Source organism: Anneissia japonica, unplaced genomic scaffold (assembly GCF_011630105.1).
Source record: "Anneissia japonica isolate Jap-2015-1 unplaced genomic scaffold, ASM1163010v1 scaffold287732_len518695_cov146, whole genome shotgun sequence".
NCBI lineage: Eukaryota > Metazoa > Echinodermata > Crinoidea > Comatulida > Comatulidae > Anneissia > Anneissia japonica.
The window spans coordinates 256,052-282,262 of NW_022755000.1; the positions used below are offsets into that span (position 1 = coordinate 256,052).

At 34.5% G+C, this 26,211-nt stretch overlaps 1 protein-coding gene across 2 annotated transcripts; it reads left to right on the forward strand.

Annotated features, from left to right (window-relative positions):
* The first annotated feature begins 1,807 nt into the window (after nt 1–1,807).
* Nucleotides 1,808–24,606, forward strand: LOC117123312 (annexin A4-like). 2 transcript variants are annotated; one of them, XM_033269196.1, is made up of 14 exons: nt 1,808–1,935; nt 7,707–7,884; nt 8,674–8,785; nt 9,124–9,414; nt 9,803–9,849; nt 10,844–10,997; nt 17,630–17,724; nt 18,792–18,905; nt 19,889–19,979; nt 20,118–20,197; nt 20,864–21,034; nt 21,378–21,453; nt 22,000–22,112; nt 23,088–24,606. In XM_033269196.1, the coding sequence occupies exons 2-14, from the start codon at nt 7,741–7,743 to the stop codon at nt 23,211–23,213; spliced, it is 1,614 nt and encodes a 537-aa protein (XP_033125087.1). In that variant the 5' UTR covers nt 1,808–1,935; nt 7,707–7,740; the 3' UTR covers nt 23,214–24,606. The 2 variants fall into 2 exon arrangements, with proteins under 2 accessions (XP_033125087.1, XP_033125088.1); XM_033269197.1 differs by having other exon boundaries at nt 1,839–1,948.
* Nucleotides 24,607–26,211: the final 1,605 nt, after the last annotated feature.

Consider the following 26,211-nt stretch of genomic DNA (forward strand, 5'->3'; position numbering starts at 1 on the left):
GACTGAGGGTAATAATAAAGCGCTTATAGAGGCTAGTTTACTGCAACATGCGATATAAAAGTCGCATTATCATTATAGGCCTATTATTATTACCGTATTTGTTCATTTCACAAAGAATTTAATGTCGATTGTTTTATATCCATTTTGAAAGTCAATGGCTAATAAATTTTCTCTGGAAAGCTAAACCATTTGGTAAAATTACATTATTACATTAAACTTATGCCCACGAAATGACTGGAATAAGTACCGAGAGAATGTGCGATTGTAATATAAGATGGCGTTATTCAAAATCCGGAAAGCTGTAAGGGAAGTCCCTTCAATATCTCTGAGACGTGGTGTGTCGGATATTTATTTTCATTTCACACCGTATCTGTTAAGATGTATCCCTTACTAATGTAAAAAAAAATCCATAAAAAATTATTTGAAATAAACTTGCACATATTGCAATAGCATACACATTTCTAACTTGTGCATACAAATTATTGAATTTAAAAATTGTGTACCCTGAGTTTAAAACCAAAAAAATTATAATAAAAATAATAAAACACTTCCATGTGACTGGAAGTGTTTCTATCATTTTTCGATGTAAACTGATGGGTAGACATTTTTTGAATACACTGTTTTCAAGTTGATAACTTTTATGTTACAGTACTTCAAAATGGGCAAGAAGTAAAAAGAATAAATATTTTTATGATTTTTTTTTGTATTTAGCATGGGACAATACATCTTTAAGTCCCATTCTTCTATACTTATTGGGGACCTCATTTCCAACATCTGTACAACCATTCTCGCAATCCGGTATCGTTTTAAAACTCCCGATGTTTCAACACTAACGTACATCCTTAAAGTCATTATAATCTCATTTTATACCTTACCTTAATTAATGTAATCTCGCTAGGGGAAATACTAGTTTCATACTATTTGAACCCTCCATGTTCATATTAAAAGTATCCTTATCCAAAAGCAAGTCACGCGCCTGATCTCTTTTCTAAATTACAACTGCTTAATATTTTATATGATTTGTATTATTTTAATGTTGGTCGCTTTATGTAAAACTATAAAACTAGTAGTTTTCCTCAGTCCGCCTTCAGTTGACAACACATTTCACAAGAACTTTAAATCCACTGCAGTCTCAACTAAACAGTCTTCACTTCCACTATCCACTTCCACGCACACAACCGCTCGTTCACACACTTCCTTTCTTACCCAACATTCTGGAACTCTTTATCACCACGAATAAATGTCTTAAATGGCTGTAATTCATACCTTTACTCGTAATAAATAAATAAATAAATAATATAAAATAAAATTCTTATCACCTTACATGAAATTAATTCTTTCCATTCATATTAACCTGTGCATGAGTACATCGGGACCGACTCTCGTAAGAGCGTCCCTAAATAAATAGGTGTTCCGGCGAGAAATCGTATCCATAATGTTTTGCCTTAATGACACCTTGATTATTTTATTTTTACGTAAAAAAAAACGGCCATAGATACATTCAGGAGGATATTAGCCGGATTTTATTGACTTCCCATGTTATTTGAAAATTCTTTTATGACCAATAATGCTCCCCCTGCTGCCACGTTCCCGAAAGAGCTTATAAATCATACTTGAATGTCTTTGACTCAGTACATGTCTTTGAACAAGGTGTTTTAAAATACCTTGGTATTTTACTGGAAAACTTACATTACTGGAAAATTGTAGGTAATTTTGTTTACAGAACTTAAAAAATACTGTAGGCCTATATATTGAGATTTTACTAGTGTTTTGTGAGAAAAATTCTATCTTTTATTATAGAGGGCGCTCGACATTCCAATTACTACTAGCTCTTTCAGTTTGCTTTGCTACTTAGGAACTCTGCTGGCTTCGTCCGTCCTCAACGACGTTGCATGAAAAGCTGAGGCTAGGTTGTTTTACAGCAACAATATTCACGTAGGTTTTACTTGTATGTCTGAAATTTCATTATTAAAAGTGTGTCTATGTGTGCCTTAGATTTTGTTGATGCCTATGGTTTCTGTTTCCTTAAATGATAAGGAAGTGGTTGGAAATGAATGTGGATTTTGAGGAGCCCATCCCATTTCTGACAGTTTCCGTGAGATATCAATCCCGGTGCGCACTGCTGGTTCACCAAATCGCCAGCCAGGCCCCTGATCAATTTTAGTTCAGTATAATTAATCAAGTACAGTAGGCTAGCCCAACTCTGCTGTAATTCCACCTGAATGTTTACATACATGATACTGTAATTTAATAATTCTAACATTGTTATGTTAATATGGCGGATCGTTGATCTCAATATCTTAATAAAAATCATATAATAAAAAACTGTGATCATTTTTGTTTCAAGGTGTCAGGACTGTGAATTTGACAGCAATGTAGGCCTGCCTTAGCTTAGATCTGTTCAGTTCAGTTCAGTTCAACTTTATTTATCCACGGAGGCCCAGATCAACACAGGGTTGTTCTACAAATATATTGCGATTTAAAGCTTGCATATCTAAAAGTGTTTTCCATTTAAGTTGGTTTCTGACTTCTATGCTGGATGTATCCCAAGATGCCCCACAAATTATTCTTCCTGCTCTATTTTGGATTAATTTAATTTAGGTCGTAGCCTCTAGCTAGGCCAGGCCCTCTACTAATTTAAGGCCTGTTTACACTATTACGATAACGATCAACTATAAAAAGCTATGAAGCAGTTGTTCAGAAGAAGTTTTCACACTAGGCCCTAGCATGATTTGTTCACAAATGAAATCAAATGACGTCATAATCATGTGAAAACGATAAATTCGTTTTACTACTACGCAGGCCCGTAACCGGGGGAGGGGGATCGGACGACCCGCACACAGTATAGGGAGTACAGCACAAAACGCAACCTTGTTGTCACTATTTTCATAATCTTTCATAAATCACTATCGATTCTACCATCATTACTTAAAGTAACATAGTAAGTAGTTTATTACATGTGTGCCTTGGCCTTCTAATCCTATGGCATGCACTGTAGTTTTTATGTGCGACTATACTCAAAAGACGTTCTGCACAGTAAAGGAAGATGATGATGATGCTGTATATGATATGATCCTGTCTGTAGACTTCTACATTTGATCTACTAACAATATGGCATGGTATAGCCTACTGCCAATTCTTAAATATTTGCACATATCAAATCGATTCAGTTTTAATTCACGAAAATGGTATTTCCTTTGAAAGCAGCTCAAACACACCAGAAGAGCATTTTGAATTAAAGGTGGCGGTCATGGTTTTCAACATTTTTCGAAAGAACCCCTGGACCCCAAAAGTTCCACTCAGATTGAAAAAGATCCCCCCCTCCCATTACCAAAGCTGGTTACGGGCCTGCAACGATTTTATCATTTACCCATGATGATTATGATGTCATTGGATTTGATTTGAGAAATTATTTTCTTATTGTATACACGATAAATCCTTATTGAATTGTTATTATTATTTTTTTTATTGAACAATTGCTTTTTAGCTTTTTATTGTTGATTGTTATCGTCATAGTGTAAAGAGAAACTAGTTGTAGTTAATTATACAGTTGGAAGTGTCATGCTGTATCGTAAGCACTCTTGACAACTACACACGGTAGCGTGAAAGTCATACAATAAGTGTTTTTCCTACGGCCTTGCAAACATTTGTAAAGTAATCACACATTTCTTTACTGCATGCATAAGCTCATGGAATGCTACAAAATATATTTACTAAAAATGAAATGATTAGCATAGCGATAAATTTTTGTAATATCATTGATGTCCCGTGCAAGTGTATAGTGTTTAAACGTATACGGTCATCTAGAGGTGCCACACTTTTCTCACACTCAGCCATATCCATAATGCCTAACCTAAACTTCTGTCTTTAACTTTCACTCACTTTTATTTATACTTTATACAGTCAATAAAGTGCGCCCTCTCTAATGAGATTACTTTTTGTACTTCGCATCTCGTACAATGCGGTCGTTCGGTTAGGCTGAGATTTGTTTGTTTAAGTGTCAAAATCTCAGTCAGAATTAGTTTTTTAACAAATTTGAAATAATTCCTGTGAAATATTATATTCACAAGTGTCAATACTAGCAACGGAAAATATCATGTCGGCCGTTTTTATGTGTGATAACAGAACCTAAATTGAGGTAAGGCTAGGCCTAGCCTAGCAGCATTGTATAGGCTAATGTTTTCGGCGCCTACGATATTTCTTCTCACGACCTATCGCAAAATCAACATGAAAAATTCATCCGCATTTATTTTTTATGTGGAACACAAAAAAATCAAATTTCAGTCTTATTTTACATTTTTTTTCATTCTTATGAATGTCTAAATTCATTTAAACTAGCAATTCCGTATTATGTTTATAAATCTTTATAACATTATACAAAAATTAGATTTTTCTTAAAAACTGAAATTTTGCCGGGAATGGGGCTATAATGCATGTCGGAAGAATATCTGGTGGTTTTTTGGTTTTTTTTTTGTACGGAAATTGGTGGTTTATTGACACAATTTTAAATTCATGCAAAATTAGCAATATTTTATACTGTAGAGGTAATATGTGCTATAATAAATGTAATTTTTAATAATTGTTTCATTAATTATTATTTTAAAAATGTGTCTACTACAGTACTGTAATTTTTCAGTTTAAATGTCTGGATATAGGCCTACCTGATTTTAAAATATTCTGATTCTAAAGTTGGAGATATTACTGTACCATTGAAAATTGTACTTGCTAATCAATGTCTTGTTGATAAGCTTCAATTTGTAATCAAAGGTGAACGATTTTGCCAAGTACAGTGACTTTCAGAATTCAGGTTGGTAATAGGACATTAGGTACTCGGCCATTTGTACTTTTGAGCGAAGACAGTTAGGAGGAATCACTGAATGAAAGTTATGCTGAATAAATAAAAGAACGCAATAAAATATGCAGTTATCCGTATGGAGTGTTCGCCAGCTTCCCCGGTGAGGATTTAAATCTATCATTACCTGAACCTGAACTTGATCGATTCCTAGGTCTAGGCCTACAGTAGGCCGGTTTTATGCTAGCCTTTAAATGGAAGATAAGTCCTTGTATTCGAAGAAGAGCATACAAGCGATCCAGAGAGATACAGCTACGTGTTGTATAAAACAATTAATGAATGTTTCTTATACGTACAGCGGGGTAGAATATTTCATTCTGTGAAAGATTGGATGTTTTATTCAACTCGTCTATGCCTCATTGAATAGAAAAATCAATCTTTTACCGAAACATGCCTCGTTGAATAGAACATTCAGTCTTTCACCAAATGAAATTTTCTACTCCATTGCACTCATGAACATTCTGTATACTATCACACCATGTATGTTTAGTTGGTAAGTTGTGTAACCACAGGGCTAAAATTTATGGTTACAGTATCAAAATGATTGTTGGTGTAATCATCCTTTTGGAGCACTTTTTTAAGACAGTGATTTAGTTCACTTTTAAAGCTAAATACTCAGGCCCTGATTTATTTTACTGTATCTTATTCATGTTTCAAGTGTTTCGTGTTTTTAAGTTAACTGTTGTGTTTTTATTGTTTGCGGCTGGAAATAAACAAAAATAAAATAAACATATTTAAAAGAATTTGTACTCCTTTGTAAAAAAAAAAAAAAATACAGTATTATATTTTTGTCAAAAGCAATCTTTTTGTTTTAGAGGCTGGTCAGCCAGTATTCAAGCATCTTCCTATATTGCAGCTACAGAATCAATCTTTGAAAGTTGAATATTTTTTTTTAGAACATGACCTTTCAAGAAACTGATCAAATATCAAGTATTTGTATTATACAAATCTTGTAATCTTGATGCTTTAATTAAACATACACTTCTCTACTAGGATAATTATTTTGGATAATGTATCGGAATTAGTCTACAAAAAAAAAATAGTTTAAAACAAATCCAGATAGATTTTTTTCAAACTTTTTGGGTACTCGTTTACCGGTAGTTACATCGGTCCCAAATCTCCCACACCTCTCAGAAATTTCCGGGAAATTGGGACGCTCTCTCGCACTGACGCAAGCAAGTACAGTATCTCTGACTGGAAAATAACCCATTTTCACCAAATTCATAATTATAGTATTTGCATATTTTTACTGCTTTATTATCAATTGCTTCATGAAAAGTCAGTGCTGATGGGTATCACTATTAGTAACTGTATGTGCAGCAAAATGAAAAGAAAGCACATTTAATCAGATCACCCAGAATTGACTGCTCCCAACTTGCACATATTACCTCAACAAAAACAGTACTGTGTGGTTAAAGTCAATGTTGATTTCTTGAAAACTATACTTATGACCTATGATGTTACTTTTTGTATTAACATTGAATCATACAGTATTTCTATAAACTAGCATTGTGCTTATTAATTATTCAATTGTTTTGAAGTGCAAACACATTTATAACATAAATAATACATTAAATCTATTTTTGTACCTTAAATTCTGGTTTCAGTTTCATATTTATTTCAATTGTATTCTACTCTGTCTACTGTATATTGTTATCAATTAGTAATAGAATACATTAATGAAAATAGTACTAGTTTCAATTTCTGATGAATTCCTATACTTAGTGAGGCACACAAATACATTGTTTAGAGGAATTCTAAAGCAAATAAAGACAATGAAGGGTTTATCATCTCCATGACCTTTTTTTACCCTCTAGAATTAATATCTAGGAATTGTCTCGCAGTAGTTGATAAAATCAGGGCTATAATCGGTGTACAGTAAGTGCGAAAAATCTACAATTTTAATGTTTTACCTTTGTCCTTCGAGACCAGGCTCATTTGTCCCTCTGTAAACCTTAGAATCCTCATTTGATACATACGGGCAGAACTTTAGATTTGTACCCTACATGACACCATGCCCATAGCCAGGTTCTTTCAAGGGGGGAGTTTTACGGGCGTGGGGTCTGGGGTCGAAGCTCTGGTGGGGTCGGCAAAACACTTAAAGCCTGAGGATTTTTGTGTTTTATGTGTCTCAATAATGCTATAAAAGCAGTTAAGTTTAAAAACGGTTTGCAGAAAAACATTCTGTCAGGGTCTAGGTTGGTGGATCGGTGGGTTGGAGGACACATTTGGGAAATTCGAGCGGGAGAAGTTTGCCAGAAAAGAGGGGGTTTGCAAGAAAAGGGGAGTTTGCCCGAACCTTAAAAACCCCCTGGCTACAGGCCTGAACACTTAAACATGTAACAGGGCCTGGTCTTCAATTCTTTCTTCTTCAAATTCGCTTTCTAGTGGCTCAAATTGATAAAGCTGCTCCATTTCTTTGCTTCCTTCAGTACTTCCCAATTGAATCTCTTTCATATGTCGCGCTATACGATGTGTGTATTACATTGTTGATTGTTATACCGAGTCTACGTCATCAGCTCTACTCACACTTCAGTGAACATCTCCAGTGGGCGGGGCTTATACTAATATTTTAAAGCGTCATTTTTAATATTTATAAACCAAAAATTAAATTTTTTATTACAATCATTTTTTAAACATATGTAATACTTCAATAATCACCAACATAAAAAGCATAATTTTAATTGGACTTTAAAAGTTTTACCCAGAGATGAGCAACCAACATCAGACACTGTCAAAAATATTTGGTACTTTTGCAATGTTCAGTTTTTGCTTCAAATATTAATGTAATACTTTTTATACTTACTTTTAATTCATTACCATGTATTTAATCTTTACTTTTACTTTTTTTAAGATTTAACTTTTAGAAAAAGCAATTTGGAATTAAAATGAGTTATCCACCACCTGGACCTGGAGGTTATGGTTATCCTGGGCAAGGCTATCCACCTGGAGGTGGGGCTTATCCACCAGGTGGAGGTGGGGCTTATCCACCAGGTGGTGCCTATCCACCACAAGGCGGTGCAGCTTATCCTGTAAGTTTTCAGTATTGTTATAATGTACTGTATCATTCATTGATCAAATACTGTATATTCGGATAAAAAGCCACATTTGAATAATCTCCCTTGTTCCTCTAGAGCTTCATTTGGAATAAATGCCTCCCTCGCATAAACGCCCCAAGGAATTTATCTGTTTTTCCCGAATGAATGTCCCTCAAAAAGGCAGCACCATTCTCAACACATTCTATTAATTTTCTGCTCCATTAGAATTACCTTTTTTCTATTCCTGGTTGAGATCAGTAAGTCTTTAACACGTTAACTGTCAAGCCTTTTTTGCAGTTCCATCCCATATGCCAATGCATGAAAGGCGCCACCATAATGAAAATTGTTTCCATCAACTTTAGTGAAACAAGAAAAAAACATACAGTGGTTATTATTAGATCATTAATTCTTTGTAACACGTTAACTGTCAAACCTTTTTCCTAGTTCCATCATTCCTGATGATGATGTAATTGATGTCGAAATATTGAATCCCAACACGATGGTGTGCATTCCGATACTTGGAGTATGTATTATACTATCTTACCTGAGATTAATTAGTGGACCTTTCGGCCATCCCATACTCCAAATGCATAAAGGTTGCCGCCATAATGAAAACGTTTCCATCAACTTTAGTGAAACACAAACATACAGTGGTTATTTTAAGATCATTAATTCTTGGGCATTCCCAGAACCTCCAGGGCGAGTGTTCTTGTTGAAGTTGGTGTCATTGATTAAAAATGAAGTTCTGATAAAGAATTTTGCTCAATTTGTTTATCTTACTAGCCTGGAGGAGCTGCGTACCCACCACAGCCAGGTTATGGAGCAGGTCCACCCCCATCAAGTGGACCGCCACCACCACCAGGTCAAAGCTGGGGTGGCTATCCAGGAGGAGTAGGTTAGAAGAATACCGTATTATATTGAGAATTGTTTGCTTTATTTTTCACACATGGAATGTTTGCATTAATTGATATATAATATTTCTACTGGAGGTTTAATACCATTGAATTAATTAGGGTTATTATTAGGGCTATGTTGCATATTTGAAAACTGACTGATTTATTATACTTGATAAATGTACAGTATAATAATAATGTAGAATAAATTTTATCCATATATTGAATTTTTAAAAGGATGACATCTTGATTTCTGAGACATTCACAGCTTTCCAATTTCACAATATATATTATAATTTTCTTATATTTTGCCGTACTCTCTTGTCTTTTTCACTGACAGTTCCACCCCCTCAATCTGTTCCCGGTTTCACTGCTCCTGCACCAGGAGGCTACCCCCCACAGCCTGGATATGGCCAGCCACCAGCTCCAGGATACGGGCAGCCCCCAGCATATGGCCAGCCCCCTCCAGCCGGTTATGGAGCTCCTCCAGCAGCTGGCTACCCTCAACCAGGATACGGGCAACAACCACCTGCCCAAGGGTATGGACAACCACCACCACAACAGGGGTATGGACAGCAGATGCCACCTGCTCCAGCTAATGTATACAGCCAGCCGCCGGTCCAACAGCCAGGTGAGAACAGAGACTACACTGTAATTTTCACATTAAAGGCCTCCCTCCAATTGAAGATGCCTTTTGTGACCAGGGTTTTCATAGTCCAGCTGTTTTGGTCTTTAATTACTGTACAATAATAATTATAATTATGATATAGATGAAAGATGTATGTCCATTTGGGGTAGCAGTAGCAGAAAACTGACCCTTAGTTAGAGGTAGTCTTTAATTGGAGGGGGTCTTTAATTAGAGGTAACCTATTTTTATTGCCATTTGGCTTTATATGAAATTCATTCATAGTAAAATCGCATTGATTGATCACGTTGATTGATTATTCGATCTATTTATTTTTAGTAATTAATGAAAGAAATATGAGTTTATAAAATTTGTATTATTATGTATAATACAGCCCCAGCGGCCTATCAACAGCCTCCTGCAGACAACCCAAGACCTCAGGTAAAAGATATTTACTTTCTAGAAATACTGGTACAATTTTTTTTTCCAGTCACAACAGATCTTCCTATGTTTGTTGCATGTTATTTTTAGTATAATAGAATTGTAATTTTCTAAGAATAACTATTGTCAGAATTATTTGCTACTATTCCATTCTTATGTGTCAGCTTTATGTGATTTGCAATTGCAGTAAAATCAAACTTTTAATAATGATATTGAAGGGTCTAAAGTTGGAAGAAGTTATTTCTGGGAGATCTGTTCAAACAAGCGTTCATTAAAAGATAATACAGCAGTAATATAATACTGTAGTAAAAACATGTAGATTTAATGAATTTGTGGGAAATGGGTTATTTTCTGGATTTCCGGGATAACCTCCTCGTCTTATGGGAGACTAAAGCCAGTCACCCACTGTTCTGTATGATGGTTGTGCGACCATCGTACGATGACCCCTAACTCCGCAATCTGAGAGTGCTAGACGACATGACGTTGTCTGCTGATTGCCGATCGCAACCTGAACGGATCGTCATTAAAGACAATCCGTAGAGCGTGCGTCGTAATGTTGCATTTATGTAGAGAGCAGCTTAGCTCAGTTGGCTAAACTGGTGGTAGCCACTCTGTGCACTGAACCGTGGAGATCTCTATGTCTCCGGTTCAATTCCCATCGCTGCCTCTCCTTGTGTTTCAGCTGGAGGGCTGAAATACAAGTTGCGATAGTGCACTGTCTTTCGGATGAGACGTTATGCCGTTGGTCCTGTGTGCAGTATGGCCCATGTGCACGTTAAAGAACGCAGTACATTCTTTGGAAAAGAGTAGGGATTGTCTCCAGGTGTACCACCAGAAGGACCCCACTGGAAACAAGTCTTCGGACTTTAGTGTGATTCACACCAAAAAACTCCTGCTCCTATCCTCCTATAATGCCAGAGCGTTTGACAGTTTTACATTATCATAAAAAACAAAATAAAAGGATCCTAAAACATCTTTACTTTTGTTTTACTAGGCTCCAGCTCCAGTCACTGAGCCTGTGCATAAGCAAATGGAGAAGCTTTCCATGGGAGAACAACCCTTCCAATCTCATGGCACAGTAAGGCCAGCTCATCCATTTGATGCAGAGAAAGATTGTGATTTGATGCGTAAGGCTATGAGAGGAGCAGGTAAGTTTTAACACTGGGTTCAAAATTTGCAAGACACTTTTACTTAATACTGCTGTGTGGAGAGTGACAACCATAGGTGATGTGTCTAGCGGAAGTACAATAAAAACTCACAGCCAAGGTTCAAACCTTGACCTCAAGTTTTAAAGTTCAAATCCCAACAACTCAACTGTTCCACTCCTATGCAAACAGTAAGCTATTTTCTGCATGGTGAGTCTGGGTTATTTATTGTTTAAAATTGTAAAGTAATATTAGGTTGAACAGTTTTTGAGATAGGGGAAGAGTTTGTGAAACACAGAAGTGCTGTGATTGACTGGGTGAATAGTTTTTAGGACGTGGTTAGCATTTTATGACAATATAGTGTATTATAAATGCTCAATTTGCCGAACTTTTCATTCTGGTGAAGCGGTTGACCATGATGGGCTTTACAATACATTAAGAGAGCAAAGTGGACTGATACACTTTTAAGTCAAACAATTGTTTTTGAAGTCAAGTGAAATATGAACCGTTGTGTCAAATGAATGAAGTCAACAATTGATCTTAAGGTGAAATAACCGACTATGAAGTCAAATACTCAACCGTTATGTGAAGTGGTCTATTGTGAAGTCAAATGCAGGGGTCCTAAATCTCTCGGAACTTTCAGAAGTTTCCCGGAAATTTGTATGGTCTGCCGCACTCCCACAAAAATCTCCCGGAAGTTCACTTACTGTATCTCCCGCAAATTCAGTAAAAAACAAATCTTTTTTTTTTATTCATGCCTAAACTTTGGTTGCCAATTATTTTTTGCATTCTGACAGTGCCATTTCCAGGCTTCTAAAGGTGCCTATTCTAAAAGAATGTCATCACTTCAGCCCCAATCATGGTGGGCCTGAGGTGGGCGTGGCCCTTCGTTTGGTACCTAAACTTTTTCCTGATGGAATATATTGCGCCCCTAATGTCATTAATTGGAAATAGATTCTTCCAACTTGGGACCCCCTGCTAATGATCAATCGTGAAGTCAACAGACGGCTAAGCAGTCAAACAAGTGGACATTAAATGAATTGATACACTGTGAAGTGAAACAAAACACTGTTCATGGAAATTTGGAAGTAAAACTTTTGTCTTAAAACTTACAACCCATCCACACAATACAACGATGATCATATAGACAGTTAATAAGTTTGTCTGTTTTTCTGTATAATACTGTCATGACTTTAGAACCGGGTTCGGGCCTGGTTTTGCGGTTGGATGCAAGATGCAACTGATGAAGGATGCTGTGAATAAATTTACTGACTGTAGCACGAGTCGGTCAAACAGAGAACAAGGTGTTGTAACAATTTTAAAGTAAATTACATAGAATACAATAAGGTGCTTGTAAAGACCAAACCTGTATGCTAATTATTAAAATAGTGCCCCTTATTTATCATCCTACATAGTGCATGTGTGTGCGTAGTAGCATCGATACAGCAAAGCCTGCTTAAATCGTACACGTGTGTGGTATCTTATGTCTTGAAGAAGTTTGATTTTAGTATGCTCAACTCCATTATTAATTATAAGGATAATGTAAATTAGACAATTTAGTACATGCATTATAATTTTTTGATTTTGGAAACCTGTAAAAACAAGAGAGACTTCCCACTGAATCGCGCATTAAACTGGCTACCTCTATTCATTTTTTTTGGCGTAAATGCTGTCCCTATATAGGTGAATCTATTCGCGTGAATTGCGATTTTCAACTACAAAATTCCTTACTGCGCATGCTTATAAAAAAAAAAAATGGCAAATTGAAGTGAATGTATTTGCCTCAGAAAACAGCAAGGGTTCATAATTGCCATTAATTACTACCACTAATAGGACACATAAATGGCGTGGTCAGTTAACGCTGTGTTGTAAGGAACCTAGGTCGTGAGTTGTTCCATGTTTTATTTTTTTTTGTATAAATTAACATTCTAAGATACTTGAGACCTGTTTGACAAAAAAAAATTGGAAGAGCGAAGAAGATAAATAAAGAATGTTTATTAATTTGTACAAATTGAGAAAATAATGAAAATTAAATGCAAAGATGCAATTTGAACTTCAGACATTTTCTTCCTTAGAACACATCCATGCAACATGTCCTATTAATTGTAATGTAATGTACAGTCCTTGCTGAAACCCCCGTTTTGTTGGCGTATGGGGCACCCTGGAGTCCAACTTAAAAATAGGAAACCACCTCTAGTTTACTGTATGTGTACAAAATTTCCTGCACGTCCGTTCAAAACTGGCGACGCTGGACGCTTTTAAAGTTCTGGTAACAAGAACAACAACAATTTAGAGTGAGGTTCAGAAGTCCATCTGCGCGGACCTAATCATACTCATTGGTACTAGTCCTCGGGCGTTGTAGAGACTGAGGATCTGATATAATTATATTATCTCATATAGGGAAGATTGCAGAACCAGCTATCGAGAAAGGCTTCTCCTATCTAAAGAAAGGTATGTGACTAATTATTCATGTTAAATTTTATTGTATTTTTTTTAAATATCGTGACTGTAGTATAAGCACTTGACTACATAGAGGTCTGCTCCATCCAAACTAGACAGCCTGCACTTAAGCATTGGAGTCTGTACACAAGACATGTAGTAACATATGAAACAAATACCAACATATGTGCCTACATACTAGATATGAGCACCATAATTTTCGCATTTTGTCAAGGAATTCAATGATTTACCTTGAAAGTCAACTTAAGTTGAAAGTCAACTAGAACTAAGGCTTTAAAAGATTTTGGAATTTGCTTCAATTGCTCTCTCGTTTGTTTCTTTTTTCATTATGAAAGCCTGGCTACATTGCGATCCTTATTCTAACTAAATTATAATAAACATTTTTTATCATTTTATTGTTATCTACTTATCTTTTTATTAGGTCTATTGTACTTTGTATATGTATTTTAAAGTGTTGTTTATATGATGATTGTATATATGTTTTATAAAAATACTCTTATGTTTATATTATATTTGAATTTGTGATATAGAATTATAATTGTTTCCATGATATTTTATATTATTCATCATTGTCATGAGGGGAGCCCCTCAACATTAGATCAATCTACTACTTTTATGGCAATTCTTCCACATGACAACGATACTTTTATGTGACAATGCTATCTTTCAGTTGTAGATAATGAAGGGAAAACTGAACTGACTGATAATAGTGTGAATGATGGAATGTTGGAGACAGATAATACCCATTGCAGTTTTATTTGCCAAGAGGAAGCTGGACTGACAGAAAATACTGTGAAAGATGAAGAGTTAAAGACAACTGATGTCCATTGCGGTTTTAATTACCAACAGGAAACTGGTCCAACTTACAATATTGAGGAAGATAAAGATTTACAAACAAATCTCAATTGCTGTCCTTATAAGGAAGAGGAAACTGAACCTACTCATGATGTGGATGATATTGATGATGATGATTTTGATTATGATTGTGATTATGATGATGATGATTATGATGATGATGATGATTATGATGATGATTAGAGGAAGGAAGATTGTACACTATCACATTCGATTAATACTATAAACTTCATGTTTCATGTTTGAAGCTATGGATCTTTCCGTAGTGTTACAGTGCTAGGGATACATATTTGTTCCATAACAAACATGCTGTCCCATATGCTTACCTGTCATCTTAGCAATAATACGGAGCTTTCGATTTGTTAGGCGACGTTAGAACGGAATCACTGACGCATGACCATCCTAATGGGCGTCATACGTTCCCTGCATACATAGATTTGGCCAGATTGCATCCTAGAATCCACGCGGCATGGAGAACATAATGTTGTTGCATGCACAGTGACTCTCAGTGATGTCATTAAGTTCTGCATCCTACCATCGTCGTGTAATCGATAGCTCCTTAATATCGTAAAGGGAAAAGATTTATGGGAAGGTCCATTGATTGATGTGCTAAATCATTGCCATATCGGCCCATTTTTCATACAGCAAACTATATTTCATTGCGCTCCCCCATGAATTTGAATGAATAAACGTCTTTCTGAATACAATGGTGTCTTTCTACTAATTTTTTGTGCGTACACATTTTATATACATAGTTATTTTTTGCTCATATTCATAAGAAATTGAATAAATGCTTCTGCTATCGTCTACATACATCTCCATATCAGAATTTTGCTTGCTGTTCATTATATTTTATTATGTTTTTCTTGCAATTAAGTGAATAAATATTGTTTTGTCAACAATACAATGGTTTCGTTGTACTTATTTCTTGTTTGGTTGCAAACATTTTATAGTATTTTGACTATTAAAAAATTTAAAAGCAATTGAATTAATGATGCTATGTACTATCTAAACTTCAAACTCTCATTTATATATGTGCAAGAATTATTGTAGTATATAGATTCCCTAAATGTTTAAGCAATTAAATAAATGCTCTTGCTACCACTTACACTTTTAAAAAACATAAATTTTTCATATCTTCCTATTCTGCTGACTGTCAGTTATATTTTATTATATTTCTCTTGCATTTAAATGAATGTTTCTCATTGGCTGCAAATGTTTAAATTACATTAAAATATATTAAATATATAACTACCTGTATATATTATATATAAACTCTCTATATAAACTTGCTCATGTTTAAAACAGTTGAATGAATTGTCTATTGCTATCATCTACACTTTAAATAAAAATATGCATTTTTGTATCTTCCAAACATTGTTTACTGTCAATCATATATATTATATTTACCACCTTGTTTTATCCATGGTATATCTAAATTGCTTAGTGTGTTTTGTGTACTTAATCTTTTTTAACCAATATATGAATAATAAATTCTAGTGCTGTCAGCAGCACTTTAAAAGTTTAATATTTAAGATAATTATGTGCCTTTTTATATACTGAATTTGAATTTAACATGCAATTGCAAAATCATTTACTAGTCAAATATATACTTTTAATAAATAAACTTTTATAAATACAGAACACCTATAATATTTTCAAATCAATGATGCACACTGATACATATACCACAGTGGGATCCTCTCTCAGTATATATTTATATTCAGGTTCAGAATACTATAATGTTTGTTTTTTTATTCAGGAATAAGCTCGTTCTTCAATCTTAAAATAATACATTTTGTTATATTGTATAATTTTATGCAAAAAATATATTACAATAATTATTGTGTAGAATCTTTTATTTTGAATCATTTTATATTCTTTTAAGGATTACAATTGAGTAATTAAAATGATTTTATACTTTTATATGAATTAAAATAAGATAATAATATGAACAATATAAATAAAGTAATAAAATAATAATATAAATGATATTTTATTTATTTTATATTCTAAAAAAAATTCAGTCCTAGATTAAAGTATATTATATGTATGCGTATCTCTTTCTTAATATGTTCTGTCTTCTTTCAACATTACGCATTCCACAATTTGTTTCCATTGTTTTCCGTTCAAGTCAGGATGGTTTGTTGCAGTGTTTGTTTTACATGTCCTATATCTTTTTGAATTTCTGATTCAGCCTACAGGCCATTTTTACAGTAATTTTCGTTTAAGTCTTTCATTGTTTTTTTGACAGGCATTTCATCTGGTAATCTAATAATACAGTATGTCCATAAACATACATGGGTGTGCCAATAAATAAATTACAATGATTATTTTTTATTTGTGTATTCAGAAAATAAGATTGCAGGTTTTTAACTATTTTTATATCCATACATCATCTGAATGTGTTTTTCTTGTTTCACTTTATTCAGGAAGTATTGTTAACATTCAATTTGGCTTACAAAATTGCAATAAGAATATAATGATTGATTTGATTTAAAATAACATTCAGTTCAGAATGTTGTTATAATTTTGGTTACTGTAAATTCTATTTGAATCAATAAACATGTTTTAACATTACAATTGGTTTCTATATTAGTTTTGTATTACATGTTAAGTGCTAAGATCAAGGAAATGATGATGAGGAGTGAGATATTCATTTATTCATCCATCCATTTCCATCTATCTTTGTATCTTGTTCTATAAAAACATATATAGTGACAAAATAGAATTCCTTCGCAGCCAATGGCTTAATTGCGGAAATTTTTTACGTAAAACTTTACAGTCGTTTCTTTTCTTCAATGTTGCTCATTTCACTTCGCAGTCAACTCTTTGACCTCACAGTCGATCATGTGACCCTCTTGGCTGAAATGAAATAGGATCGTTTCACTTCTGGTCATTCATTTTGACCTCACAGTGGATCCTTTCTCATCATCTTCAAATGTTTGACTTCACAGTCGATCATTTTCTTCGTGGTTGCTCATACTTCACAATGGGCCATTTCACTTCACAGATGATCATTTCACTTCACATTGAAACATTTCACTTCATGGTGTTCCACATCATATAAGTATTGGTTGGATAGTCTGACTTTGGATTAATTTTTGTGTGATCTGCATTGATAATGAATGAGTTTGATATGTTTGTGTATATTAATTATTTCATCAGTGGTTTGTGAGATGGTCTATCCAAAGCTTATCTTTTAAAATGTTGCGCACCTTCAAGTAATTCTTACTAGTGCTATGACTTCCTTTGGTCACCTTTTCTTCCAGCAGTACCCTTAAAACAAAGTTTTTTTTTTCTTATAAATATTTTATTAGGTACTGATGAGCAGGCCCTTATTAACTTGATTGTATCCCGGAGCAATGACCAACGGCAACAAATTAAGCTGTACTATAAGACCATGTATGGCAAGGTATGTGATGTATAATGAATTATGGCAATTTTATATTATACAATAATTATATGTATTTATTTTTTAATATATAAATTTTATTTATTAGCCTCCCCAAAGGAGCGAAGCCCCAGTGAGGGTATTGTTTTTGCCCATATTTTTCTTCATGTTGTTGTCGTTGTCGTTGTTGTTTGGTCAATTGTTTGTTACCACGGTAACTAAAGTTTGGTAAGTCTTATTGGTTTCAAACTTGGCAGAATGCAATAAGAATCCGGAGCCTATTGTTTTTGGAATGTGTGTGAATATGCAAATTGCTCACTTACATAATTAATATTTCACTAATCAGGTAATTTTGGCTAATTACCATGATAACCAAAGTTTGATAAGTTAGAATGCAAGATGGTAATAAGACAGAGCCTATTGTTTTTAGTACGTGTGTGAATATGTTAATTGCTAATTTTGCAAAATTAATAGTTCACGAATCAGATAGTTTATGGTGGATACAATAACTAATTGGTAATTCCAATTAGTTTCAAACGTGGCAGAATAGTAATAAGAAGACAGCCTATGTTTTTGTCAAAAGTCAACATCTTTGACAAATTTTGATTTTAATGTTTGAATACACAACTAATAAAATTGTCACATCTCTGGATCCATTTACCCTAGGAAAGCCAGCAGGGGTGGGTGCCAGGGCCCCCTGTCTGGGAGAGCTTCCACCGTCTGGGAGAAAAACCACAATTCATTGGGGAGGGAAAAAAATTGTATTTGTATTTTCTACATATATTACTCTAAAATCGAAATAATAATATTAAGCCTTTGAAACCCCTAAAATGTCATAATTTTGGGGGCTTCGCCCTTGGGACACTTTCAAGAGATTTTGGGTGTGACGGCCGACCACACCCACTTTTTTGTCGGGGACATCGGACACCCGATGGGAAAATCCTGGCGCCACCTCTGACACAACCTTTCCATAAACTCAGTTGTTTCCAACCATGAGACTCATTTTGTGGTGAGAACTCTAATACTATACCTTTGAAGCAGCCTCACATCTAACTTTAAGCACCCTTTACTATCTCTCTCCCTCTCAGGATCTTATCAAGGATCTTAAGTCAGAATTAAGTGGTAATCTGGAAGAAACCATGCTAGGATTGTTTATGGCTCCAGCATACTATGATGCCTATAACCTGCGAAGATCTATGAAAGTAAGTACACTTTTTTTTATATTTCTAAGTGTAATCTAAAGCTCTTTCTAGACTCAGGGGTGTATCCAGGATTTTTTCGGGGTGGGTTGTGATCATAATTTTTTGGACCTTTTCAGTGGGAGACAGGAAAATCAGTTACAGCGCCACCAGCTTGAAGCGGATGGCAGGCTCAGTTCCAGAATTGCTGGAATTGAGATAGATTACGTCACGCAATTGGCAAGGTTTTTGGACTCACTGCTGGTACCTCATCAATGCTTTTTCATTTGTCATTGTGAAAAGGCCGTACAAAAAAATGTCTTTGGAAGAAATGTGGACCTTTCAAAATTTGAGTTGGGGGGAGGGTCGTACAACCTTTCCGATCTCCCCCCCCCCCCCTTGGAGACAGGCATACACCCATGAGTCTCAGATGTTCTTTGAAAAAAAAACTATTATATGCCCATGTGCAGTATAATCATAAATGTGCTTATATATGGTTGTTATGTGATGTAGTCATGACCATATATAGGCATGTCACATGTTTGTGTCAAATAAAATTTGACACATGTGACATATTTGGTCAGGATGACATCACATCATGACCATATATGGGCATACAAACAGTTTTTTGTCAAAGAGTCTAGACAACTTTAGACAAGTATTCAAATATTGCACCATATCCCCACAGTTGCTGGCAATACTTTTTGCATTCGTGTTGCACACATTTTCCTTATGGACAATGTCCATGTGCTGACAATTTATTTTTATGTTTTCGCAATGATGGAATAAGCCATTTTTTTTACAAAGGGTATTGAGGTGGCTATAATAGTCTGTATTTATTTTCATACACTGTACAGTAACAGTGACTTTACAGATTGTTGCTGCTGCTGCTGCTATTATTGTTTTATATTGTTACTGTAAATATACATTATTAATATTATTATTTCAATAATTATTATTATATTATTATTTATTCATTATTACTACTAATGGTTGGTTTTTTGCAGGGTGCTGGGACTGATGAACAGACACTGATTGAAATACTTTGTACTAGAACAAATGAACAGATAAGAAACATCAAAACAGAATACAAAACTAGTAAGTCAACTCAAATTCTGATTAAGTTAGTTTATAGTCTTTTTGTGGATTTATTTTTAAACAATATTTTGACTGTGTAATACATGTGAATAATAAATAAGGCATTGACATGGAATGCTCATTATTTCTGTCTTTCAGTGTACAAGAGAAATCTTGAAAAGGATTGTGTTAGTGAGACCAGCGGCCACTTTAAGCGTCTGCTTGTGTCGATGTGTCAGGTAAGTTGATTCTTGCTATCCAGTCAGTAAACACATCACATATAATAGATTAGGTATATCCCGAACTAAAATTAAAGACACTCGCACAAGATATTTATTTTATTTTCTATTCATATTTGTGCTATTCTATAGGAGTTACAAGCACCTTTTTGCTATTCGTTGAATAAGAGCTAGTGGACCTTCCTGCTTAGTCCCTTACCTTGGGTGTTGTTGTGAAGGTCGCACAAAACAATAGCATGAATGTACGTACCTTAAATGCTCGAATATGCGGCGCTTTTTAAATTTTTTTATGCATCAGTGCGGCGCTTTCCATGCCGTTCCCAAGTTACCTGTTTCATGTATTCCCATAGTTCTGTAGGCCTATCATAGGTCCTACTTCTACTTTATCGTAAATAATTGTTTATAAACAAATGCGTGTGTCTTCATTGCGTTATTTATTCACTGTATACATTGTATTTAAAACCCTGTTTCTCAGAGTGTTTCTTATACGTTTGATTAACCGCTGCAGCGCTTATTTAACAGCGGTGCTTATTCGAGAACGGCGCTTATTCAGGCATTTACGGTAAACATGTATGTTTGTTGGATGTCATAATATAGCTGGCATCTATTATACATTATGAAATAAAAGTAATATTTGAAATATCATGTATACATTTTTTAATGCAGGCAAATCGTGATGAAACCAATACAGTTGACATGGAGAAAGCAAAGAAAGAGGCCAATGACTTGTACCAGGCGGGTGAGAAGAAGTGGGGAACAGATGAGTCGCGCTTCAATGTTATCTTGGCCACGCGTAACTTTGCACAGCTACGCGCTACCTTCAATGAATACACAAAGGTATGCGTAATTAACAGAAGATATTGGTGATATTGAACATTAATGTTATCTGTTTCCTCCCATATTAAGCTGAATTTTGGCAGTTTTTTTTTTTTTTATTCTTTCAGTCTTTTTTAGTGATTTAGTTTCACTCGTGAAGTGAGACAGGAGATAAAACATAAAATTCTGTACACTAATATATATTTCCTATCCAAATAATTTTCTGGAGGTGATAGCTTGCAAAATAACCTGAATGAGTATTGATTTCAATCTTAGCAAAATGTGGGATGACATTAAGATGGAGTCTACTAAAAACTAACTCATAAAGTGAATAATTTTTGGTCATTTTATTTTTTTTTCATAGATTTCTCAGCGGGATATTTTGAACTCAATTGATAGGGAGATGTCTGGGGATATTCGAGATGGCTTCAAAGCAATAGGTATATATATTACTTTAATATCATTGTAAATATTAAATAACATTTTGAGGTGATCTGCAGATTATATAATGCATTATATAAATCAAGGTGGGCAAAGTGCGGCCTGTGGGCCTCATGTGGCCATACGGCAATTCTGTTATGGTCCATGTCAATCATGTGTGCGGTCCGCCTACCATCTTTGGCTAAAAAAAAACAAAAAAAACACTTTGATTTAACTGTCTGACATTAATCATCTGTAAAATTAATATTAAAACAGTTTAGAACAATGATTTATTGACGAAATACCTCAAATAAATCATAACAGACACAAATTATCACGATTCCTACATAAAAATCACATTGTTTTTGTATACCGTAATTCGAAGCAGGGACCCGCAAAGTTAACCAATGGAACTATAGAAATCACTACCTTGTCGGATTAAGGCTAGTCATGCTGGACCGCATTCCCTTCGTTTTTTTACTCACTTTTAATTTAGAAATTTCAGTTGCAATATGTGGTTAAGGAGTTTTCTGTTTAAGAATGTTTTTTTTTTAATTGTTCTACAGTTCAGTGTGTTAAAAGTCGACCAGCTTTCTTTGCTGACCGTTTGTACAAGTCAATGAAAGGCGCTGGAACAGACGACAGTACCCTCATCAGGATTGTGATCAGCCGTTCTGAGGTAGGCCTAGGTTCAAATTTAATCCAACCATTTCATGCTCCCAAAAGCCCTGTCCAGACTATCAAATTCAATTTGACAAAATCATATGAAACGCCTAAATGTGGTCATGATGACACCACATCAAGACCAGTGGCGGCTCTAGGATATAATTTATGGGGGGGGCTTAAGATGTCCGACTGGGGTGCTAAGTATTTATGGGTGTAACTATAGCGCGCACCGGTATTTGATGGCCGAAGGCCCGAGCCAGTGGTAGGTATGGGACGGGGTGTCCCCTCCTCCAAAACAAGATTTAAAAAAAAGAAAATTGGGACTTCTAGATGGCCGGAAATTGCTAGGATGGGAAAGCTAGGCCTATTTTTTGTTTCAAGAGCATCACTTCCACCCTCAAGTGTTGATCATTTGCTATTGTTGTATTGTATTGGGTTGGATATTTCCAGTGGGGTGAATTTGGCAGTATATTAGGAACCAGTCCCCTACTCTTTCATAAGGAGTGTACCGTGTTCAGATTGGCCAAATTACATATGAGAGCAATCCAAAAGAGGATGTGCTAAATTGAAACTTGCATTTCAGCCCTCCAGCCAATTAAACACAAGAAGAGTAGCTATGTGAAGTGAACCGAGGATCAAGATTGTATAAAGATTCCCATGGTTCAGCGCACACAGTGGCTACCACCAGTTTAGCTGACTCAGCTAAGCTGCTTTCTGTATGTAATAATAATAAGAATAATGATAATAATAATAGTAATAATAATAGCATGTTAGACTTATGTAGTGCTTAATGCCAACTAAGGTTTCAAGCACCACACATTATTCACATTACAACACTCCTTGGTGGAGAGAGACAACCATAGGCAAAGTCTTTGCCGAAAGGCAAAGCAAGAGATTGAACCTTTGCTGTGCCAAACTGATCCTATATCTTATTAAATGAGAATAAAATAAAAAAATATACTTAAAAAATGAAAAATTGATCTTCCAGATTGATCTTGTCGAGGTGAAAGCAGCATTCCTTCAAAAGTATCATAAGACCTTATTCAAGTTCATCGAGGGTGATTGCAGCGGTGACTATCGCAAACTACTACAGGCAATCGTGGGGATGAACTAGTCGTCCAAAGGCGCTCAGATTTACTTGGACACCAACGTTGTGCTAGTGTACTATTGACACTTTACTGCATCCAGAACCAACTGTCCATTGTCCAGAAAAAAAAAACTTGATTGTAATTTTTTACAATTTAGTTGTTCACTTAGCAATTATGAGTGTCATAATAATGAGTAATTGTGTTTCTTTTACATTTGTATCAAGTATAAAATTATATCTATACATATTTTAATAGTATTACTATGGATGGTTTATAGCTTTCATTTTTACATTTTTGCAGAATGTTTCAAATATATATGTCCAAATTTTATTGTCAAAATCCAATTAATTCTTAATAATACTCTTAAAATAAATTTTATTTTGTATATTTATTTTTATTTTAAATAACATATGTTAATTCTTTTTATTCTGTTGGTATATTTATTGGTATAGTCCGATTGAAACACTTAGTTCTACTAATATTTCCTGTTTCACAAATCTGGGTATTGTGAATATTGGTGATAGCTGCCATATATAGACAATAATGCTTTAATGTTTGTAAAATCATGTAGTTTATTATGATAAAAATATATAAAAATTCATATTGATATAGATATTATAGAAATACATAGCTAACAGTACAGTGTGTGCAATTTATAATTCTAATAATGTGACATAGGTTCTTATCTTGATGGAATTGATGGAATATAATTAATTTATCATTGTTTGGACTGCTATTGTTAGTATAAATTTATTTGAATCTTAAACATCGATTGAAAAAATCGCATAAGAAAGAGACTTTATTAATTGCTTAATTAATCCAATCTTAATGACTACTTTTCTGTATGGTGTTTTCAGATGCTGTTCATACCTTTGACTAAAATAATTTAATTTTGGGCCATTTTTAAAAATTAATAAAGATAATAGAATTGTACTGCTTATAAATGAAGACAATGGTTAATGGTCATTATCACATATTTCATTGAAGTTCAAATATTCTTTACAAACATTTTTAGGAAATTTCATTTTATGGTACTAATACGAACAACAATTTTCATATTTATTTTTATGAGTCTACCAAAACAAAAGAATTATATGTAAATTTAAGATGGAATGAATTTCAACCGAAAGGTCCACTGATTAATCTCAGATTAGATAGTATGATACATACTCTAAGTATCGAAATGCACACCATCATGTTGGGATTTAATATTTTTGACATTAATTCCTGATGATGACAATTGAATGAATTTCAGTTTTAAACAAATCAAAATTTCACCCAACTGGAAATGCTTGAAGCAAGGTAGTATAAATCACCTCGTATCAAACTATATACACCACTGTTGGAACAAAAACAAAAAAACAAAAGCCTAATGAAATAAAATGCCTGTTTATTGGGTTGACTTTGAGAGTATAGTAACAATTGTATTTTATCAACTTTACATTTAAAAGTACAGTATTTTCAAGTCTGAAAGTGCCATTTCTGGCCATCCAGAGGTCCTTATATTTAAAAAAAAATCTCATTAAAGAGATAAGAGGCCCTCTCCCAAACCATTCCCCGGCACGGTCACAAGGCCTTCAGATGACGCCAAAGTTATCCTTATCTCACTCAGACCCCTTGTCTGACAGCTTCACCCTCCCAACCCCAGAAAATATATCCTACAGCTGCCACTCTCCCTATAGTAAATGCGAAACCAAAGCTAGAACCAAACCAAGCAGCCTTGGAAGGATTGTGATACTTTTGTTAGACAAGTACCCCATAATTTTATGACCATTTATTTGCATAATTAAACATGATTTGTATGATTAAAGACAAGGAGGGAGATTTTTGTATATCAAATATAAATGTAAGAATATATGAAACATTCCAAATGAAATGAATTTCAAAATAGATAACAAAGGGAAAATACTAAAATTTATATATTCATATAATTTGCTATTGGCAAATATTATTTTGATTAGATGCTGATTTAAAAACTAAACCATTTTATTTCTTTTTAATGTTTACACACAAGTATAAATAACATTATCACTAAATGTTTTTGAGGGTTACGCTTTCACAATATATAACTTATTGCAGTGGACTCAAGTCCACTGCGAGTGGCAGTCTCCGAAATTAAGACGGCCTCCTACCCTCCCGCAAGAAATTCATAATTATGTTTGAAAATAACTCATCTCTAGCAAATTCATTATATTTACATGTTTTGATTATTAATTGTCTCCTGGATGCTAGCTACTAGTGATGGTTGTCACCTTGCGCAGTGAAATATAGGCTATGTTCTCGCACGACAGCTAATGGTTAGCCGGATCCAGATCTTGGTAACCGTTAGCTGCCGTGTGTCCATACGAGAAAATCCCGATCCGGATACCAAGAATATGATGATCGAATCACTGGCCAATAAGAAACTGGAAATTGTAAACTTGTATGTGTGATTGGTTGATGATAGAAACGCGTTCAACTTGCTAACTGATAGCGCTTGCTAACCGTTAGGGTTATCCGGATACCGCTAACGGTTAACGCTAACCAATCAGGCTTTCTCACACAGGTGCTAACGGTTAGCTCCCGATCCGGATATTAGGTCTCTCGTGAGAACCAGGCTATAGTAAAAAAGTGTTCAAAATACCCGTTCAACCAAACATCCAGGAAATGGCTCCTTGCAACTTGGGACTCCTGTAATTGTGAATCTTCTTGACATTTTATTTGCATATCATATATTTGACCCTAAACTTGCAAATAAATTATACAAATGTGAAAAATGCAATCATTGTTATTAACTAAAAATATATGTTTTTTTATGAGCCAGGTATATTGTGACCAATGAATTTGTTGTTTGTAAGCAAATTTGTTTATGCTAAAAAAACAAGTCTTGTTTTATTTTCAGAAATCACTAGCGGTAATAAACAATCTATGTAGAAAGAAGTGTGATTGTTTATTTTATTCATTGCTTTTATATTTGTGGCAAATACAAGCCAAACCAGTCACTTTTTGCAAAAATCATTTTTTAATTATTAATACAGGGTTGAA

Excerpts from the sequence above, each read along its gene's own strand:
- LOC117123312 (XM_033269196.1), top strand. The coding sequence starts at position 7,741 with ATGAGTTATCCACCACCTGGACCTGGAGGTTATGGTTATCCTGGGCAA. Across the intron at positions 8,786-9,123 it reads TGGCTATCCAGGAGGAGTAG|TTCCACCCCCTCAATCTGTT; the intron begins GTTAGAAGAATA and ends TTTCACTGACAG. Across the intron at positions 19,980-20,117 it reads CAAAACAGAATACAAAACTA|TGTACAAGAGAAATCTTGAA; the intron begins GTAAGTCAACTC and ends TCTGTCTTTCAG.